Genomic DNA, 6,581 nt, shown 5'->3' with positions numbered 1-6,581 from the left:
CACGTCGCGCCGCGCCGCGGGATTGAGCCGAGCCGAGGACAGAGCTATGCACGTTGTCTATATTTTTACTGCTCGGGAAAAAATAATGAGTCATTAATTAATAATTAACGGACGCGTTGCTCACTGAACCATTTCCGATTCTTTTGGATCGTGACGACTCGGACGTGGGGTTTACTCCCACGACCTATTCGGTCCGCACTATATAGTCAGGCAGACGTCTACCCTAGCCGCCGCTGCTTCGTATGGTTTCTCACCACCTTTCGGCGTGCATCGGGAGAAGGGACAGCAGGCCTCCGGAACCCCGCCTCTCGTGATCCTGTACGGGAGAGGGGCGATCAGGTTTTTGGGGAGCGCACTCGCGCGACTGCTGGCAGCGACGACTTCGCGAACGACGACTTCTTCCCCGACCTCGGCAACCTCATCCTCGACGACATGGGCGACAACGTCAACGCCGGCGGTGCTGCTCCCGCTGCACCGTATGTGATTCTATCCTTCCTGTTCGAGATCGTGGTAGAATTCATGTTTCTAGTATGTGCCCTAGATGTGATCTGTTCATCTGCTATGCTAGTTCACATGATTAGTTTAATCTCTACTACTGTAGTCATGATTTATCTTCTAATTATTCGGATTAAATCTCGTAGTAACTTGCTCATATTTTCAACACGCGACCTTTGTTGCGATGGTAAAAGGTGACGCTTGACCGTTCACTCCCGCCCGATCCAATGTTTCGCGAGGCGGAAAGATCTGCCGGCCGACGCGTAGCAATGCCTAATTTACATTGAAAATAAAGATTGGTATACTAAGTCATCTGACAAAATACTTTATTATAACCAATGTATACGATTTATTCGTGCAAAATGTTCAACGGATAGAATTGTTCATTATTCGGACTCTGACGCTGGAAATGACTCCCATCGTACGGCCAAAAACCTGTCCGATGAAACCAACGCAAGGGATCGGCCAGTGGTTGGTGGCCCATTCTTTTTCTTTCCACTCCCCCCTGCCCTTCCGCCAAAGCGTCACCCGCCGCCTTGCCATCCCTCATCGTCACCGCCGGCGCCGCGACCTCGATCCCGCGCCCTCCTCCGTCTTCTTGGGGACGCACGTCGACGTCGACGCCGCCACCACCGTTCCCCTTCTTCCCCGGCCTCCGGGACATCCTGCTGCTGCCTCCACCCCGTCCCAGTCTCCGGCCACTGGGTCTCCTTCCTTCCTTCGAGGTACGAGCAACAGCTAGGTTGTTTTCCTCCAGCGCAGCATCACTTCTGTTAGTTGTTGAATCAATTGATGAATCCCACTATGGTGGGGAGAGGGGATCTTCATAATTTCCGGGTGCAAAACCTGGCAACCAACTAGATCCGCCCCTGGATCACGTATTAGTGTTCAAGATCTGGATCAATTGTATGCTCCCGTAGTGTGTCATCAGCCGTTCTATCGATTCTTGCAAGAGATTTTTATGTTTTTTTACAAATCTGATATTATTCTGTTCCTACAGTTGGACATGGCATCATCTGCTACCATCAGTTCAGTTGGCGCTCAGGCTGCTCTGGTTTCAAAGCCAAGGAATCATGGCATCGGTGGCTTAAAGGCGTCCTCATCAATTAACTTCGAATTGGGATCCTCGTTCCTGGGCAAGACCGGGTCTCTTCGGGCATCTGTTACCACAAGGGTTGTGCCCAAGGCGAAGTCTGGGGCTCGGATACTACCGGAGGCATCTTACAAAGTGGCGGTACTTGGTGCTGCTGGGGGCATCGGCCAACCATTGGGCCTGCTGATCAAGATGTCTCCTCTGGTCTCGGAGCTGCGACTGTACGATATTGCAAATGTCAAGGGAGTCGCTGCTGATCTCAGCCACTGCAACACACCTTCTCAGGTCATGGACTTCACTGGCCCAGCGGAATTAGCCAGCTGCTTGAAAGGTGTGGATGTTGTTGTCATCCCCGCCGGGGTCCCTAGAAAGCCTGGGATGACTCGTGATGATCTTTTCAACATCAATGCGGGCATCGTCAAGTCACTTATCGAGGCTGTTGCAGACAATTGCCCTGATGCCTTTATCCATATTATCAGCAACCCAGTCAACTCCACAGTGCCGATTGCTGCTGAGATTCTGAAACAGAAGGGTGTCTACAATCCCAAGAAGCTTTTTGGGGTTTCCACCCTAGATGTTGTCCGAGCTAACACATTCGTAGCTCAGAAGAAGGGCCTCAAGCTCATTGATGTTGATGTCCCAGTTGTTGGTGGTCATGCTGGAATTACAATCCTGCCTTTGTTGTCAAAGACGAGGCCATCTGTCACCTTCACGGATGAGGAAACTGAACAGCTGACGAAGAGGATACAGAACGCTGGGACAGAGGTGGTGGAGGCGAAAGCGGGTGCTGGATCTGCTACCCTGTCCATGGCTTATGCTGCTGCCAGATTTGTTGAGTCTTCACTCCGTGCACTGGCTGGTGATCCAGATGTTTATGAGTGCACGTATGTTCAGTCTGAGTTAACTGAGCTGCCATTCTTTGCGTCCAGAGTTAAGATTGGCAAGAATGGTGTTGAGTCCATCATTTCTTCGGACCTGGAGGGAATAACTGAGTACGAGGCCAATGCACTCGAGGCATTGAAGCCTGAGCTGAAGGCCAGCATCGAGAAGGGCATCGAGTTTGCGCACAAACAGCAGGGAGCCGCCGCATCTGTTTGAAGTGAGGAGAACGGCGATTCCATACGAAGAGAAGGCAAAATGATTCTCCTTGTCTTCTAGTTTTGCAGCCTAGAGTATTGACATGTAGCAGTATGCCTTGGAGCATCTATATATTTCTCAATTGTCGGTCAGTTTATTACGATTCCAGTTTACATGAGGGCGTGAAGCCCCAAACTTGCACCCTGTTCTGGGGCCTTGTTTTGTTTGACACATAAATTTTGGTCCTGTTCCACCTGCTGTTCTTGTAGCTTCTGGAGTTCAACTGTGGACTAATAAAGCACATCTTTGATCATTACCAAGGCACGCCATCTAGATCTGCCTCTACTTGTGGTAACATATTGTATGGTGTCATAAGTTATTAATTGCTGTTGTAAGATGAGCCAGTGGGATGAATAATACCTTGTGCAAGATTTTCGTGCAATACCATCGTGCAGATGACCCCCTTTGTACAAATCCAGGATCTGGTTGTATGATAAATCTGAGTATCATACAGCTTGCATCATGTTTTGCATAAGAATAAATTGTTCATCCACATCAGGAGGCAATTGCTGCATTCTGAATAGAAGATTATGCTATTAGGGGAGCTTATATCCTGATAAGTTTCATTTGTTTGCATCCGTACTCTTGGGGAATAAATGTCTTGTTTGTGCATAATCTGGGATCAAAGCCCTGATGCTTTCAGAAGGCAGGGACAGGCATGGTAAAGTTCTCGCCTTTTTACTCGTTCTTCCCTATCCACCCTATGTTTTTCTCTGTTAATTTAGTTTTGATTTCTGCGGTATACATGCTCGCTCCCTACATGGTATAAAGAATTTGGGCCGTGTTGCCTTGCTCCTGCTGTTCTCTTGCTAGGAGAAACCTGGAAGGATTAGAGGAGAAAGTAGGGGAAGAGTTAGTTGATGTTCTTGGGTTTCTGGTCAAAAAATTGGGTGAAGTTTAAGCCTTGAATGTGTTATAAAAGGATATGCATTTTGTGCTGTCCTGATCAGCTCTATTTCCACTTTTTAGGTGCGCCTCTTTCTACTAGTCAAACCCAGTATCTTGAGCTCCTAGCAGTGTTTGTGTTCCAAATGCAAATCAAACAAGAATGGAGCCTATGACTTCGTGGCTTCAAACTGGGACCGGGAGAGCAACCGTTGGTGTTATTCTGAACGAATACTGGCAGATCTACTGCCATGTAAGCAAATTTTGGAGCCATGCACCGTATCTCTGTTCAAATTGCGGAATAAATGTTCTTCTAGATGTGGTATTTCTTTAGTGTTTTTTCTGAAGCCTCTGAGGTGAGCTCCAACACTATACCCCAAACCGCCCTTAAATGTCCGGATCATGGTGTCTGGATGTTTTTCTGCCATCCAACACCGTGCCGCAAATGTCCACGGGAGCGCCTGTGTGCCCAGACTTCCTGCAAACCGACACCAACCCAAGGGGAGCATTTGCGAGCGTCTGGACCTCTGTCATGTAGGATTCCAACGCCACTGGCTCACCCAAGCCGAGCCGTGTGCAGCGTGGCGCATTACTCGTAATGCGCACAAGTACCTGTGGTGCAGCTGGCGATCCGACCACTGCTAACAGTGTTGGACTGGACCGGCAGCACCAACGCACAAAAGAAAATAGGGCACGTACGTGGAACCGGGAAACCGCCGACTCACCCAGAAGGGACAACCAAAGCGTCAGCGCGCGAAGTGTGATCGCGCTCCTGCCCGACCATAACTCCCTCTCTCCCCGTGCAAGACGCCCCCGCCTTATGACTCGCTCAATGCACAAGCCCCCTGCCAACAGAAACCATATACACACTGCCAGTCGATCATCGGCAAGAAGGAACCACACGCAGATCCGTCTAGTTTCTGCGTCCCGCCGGACGAGCACGAGTGAAGGGTGAGGACGGCGAACATAGTCTTTGGATCCTGTACGATCCCGATACCCCCCTACGCGCCGGCGGACACAAGACTTGTATTAAACCTGCATCTTTTTACCACACCTCCTAGCGCTTGGGACGGGCAAAACTAAGTGCCCTGTTCCGAAAGCAACGCTTTGCAGCAACAGCTTCCATATCCACTGCACACGCGCACTTTCGGACAACCCAGACAGAACTCCTCGGTCGTCCTAGCAGGCTTGCCTCGCCACCCTTGCGCAGGAGTTACTATAGCTCGAAGTCAGCTATAGAGCACGTCAGTCAGGCTTTAATAGGACCGCACCACATCTCACTACGCTCCGTAACACGCGCCAAGGTGAGACTAGAGTTGGCAGTCGTTCAATTGGAAGAAATAGTACAGGGTTTGCAGTTTCTAATCCGACACAAGAAGAAGGCATATCCAAAGACGCCACACGCCTCATTCCTCGAACTTCCGACAATGAGCGGCGCCTTTAGGAGGCCAAAGTGACAGCCTTTTTGAAAAATTAAACATTGAGAAATACAACGGGGAATTGCCCCCAAAAAACACTCAGGCCGGGAATTTAATTGACTTGGACATTGTATGGACGGGCATAACTAACGGTCGTCATCTCATACCAGTCCCAATCGATCATGAGGATCTGGCGGCTCAGAAAGCCGACGGTATGACCAATCCCAACTATGCTTCTGTACTGGATGCTCGCCCACAGCAGAAACAACAAATAGGCCGGAGGGGAAATGCCATACAGACAATTTTTCCCATACTTTGAAGCAAACACGATGGATTCAGACATGGGGGACTTCTACAACAACTTCATAGAGGACGAATACGAGGATTAAACAGCGATGATGAGGGTGGTCCTTGCAGACGCGAATTCTCAATTTCAAGGGGGCAATCAAGGGACATCGAGTGTTGGACAAGAATAGGGCACGGGGCCATTTGATGCTGATGGACGACTACTTTGTCACCGATGCCTTATTCGCGGACCATTTTCGCCGATGCTTTTGGATACGGAAAAATGTTTTCGATCGCCTCTACAATGGTGTCCGAGCCTATGATAACTACTTTATCTTGAAGGACGATGTTGGAACCATTGACTTCTCTAGTTACAAGAAGTGCATGGCTGCATTGAGGATGCTTACTATGGCACGGCCGCATATTCGTAGCACGAGTACCTCCCGATGTCTGAAGGTACATGCGGAGATGCCATGATTAGGTTTGCTACTGCGGTGGTCCAGATGTTTGGACCGCAGTACTTGAGAGAATCAACTGTCGTAGACACCGAATGCATCATAGCACTCTCGGAAGCAAGAGGGTGGCCATGTATGCTAACATCCCTTGATTGTATGCGCTAGAAATGGAAGAACTGTCATATGCTAAACAAGGGCAATATCTAGGTAATGTTAAGAAGACCACCATCATTCTTGAAGCGGTTGCATCGCTAGGCCTTTGGATTTGACACTCTTTATTTGTAATGCCCGGATCTTACAATGACATCAATGTCCTGCAACGGTTTCCATTGTGTGCTAGGTTGACTGTGGGGCGAACTCCTCCATGCAACTACAACATCAATGGTCGTGACTATAATACGGGCTATAATCAAATAGATGGTATCTATCCTTTGCGGGCGACCTTTGCCAAGACCATCTTTGAGCCAAGTACTCACAAAAGAGCTCACTTTGCCCAAAGATAAGAAAGAGCTAGAAATGATGTGGAGAAGACATTTGGAATGCTCTAGACTGTTTTCCAATTATGAGATTCAAACACGTTGTGGAGGGTGATGACAACTTGTGTGATCATGCACATCATGATTGGAGAATGAGGGTGAAGGATTTGACGGAGGTCTGAAATTTGAGCACATGGGTGATCTATCCAACTTCCTGAGTAGAGTTCGATGATGTTCCAGGATTTTAGCCAAATGCATCAATGGATTCGACATCGAGGAACTCATGAGTAGCTTCCGAATGATCTGATTGAGCATATGTGGTCGCTTAAAGAAGATA

The 6,581-nt window shown here is 48.8% G+C and overlaps 1 protein-coding gene across 1 annotated transcript; it reads left to right on the top strand.

Annotated features, from left to right (window-relative positions):
* The first annotated feature begins 956 nt into the window (after positions 1–956).
* LOC125520151 (malate dehydrogenase, chloroplastic-like) lies at positions 957–2,978 on the top strand. Its single transcript, XM_048684985.1, has 2 exons — positions 957–1,220; positions 1,496–2,978. The coding sequence occupies exon 2, from the start codon at positions 1,502–1,504 to the stop codon at positions 2,684–2,686; it is 1,185 nt and encodes a 394-aa protein (XP_048540942.1). The 5' UTR covers positions 957–1,220; positions 1,496–1,501; the 3' UTR covers positions 2,687–2,978.
* Positions 2,979–6,581: the final 3,603 nt, after the last annotated feature.

Source organism: Triticum urartu, chromosome 7 (assembly GCF_003073215.2).
Source record: "Triticum urartu cultivar G1812 chromosome 7, Tu2.1, whole genome shotgun sequence".
Lineage (NCBI taxonomy): Eukaryota > Viridiplantae > Streptophyta > Magnoliopsida > Poales > Poaceae > Triticum > Triticum urartu.
The sequence above is the reverse complement of the archived record's forward strand: the minus strand, read 5'-3'. Positions and strand labels throughout refer to the sequence as shown.

Coding starts and splice junctions, on each gene's coding strand:
- LOC125520151 (XM_048684985.1), top strand. CDS start 1,502: ATGGCATCATCTGCTACCATCAGTTCAGTTGGCGCTCAGGCTGCTCTG.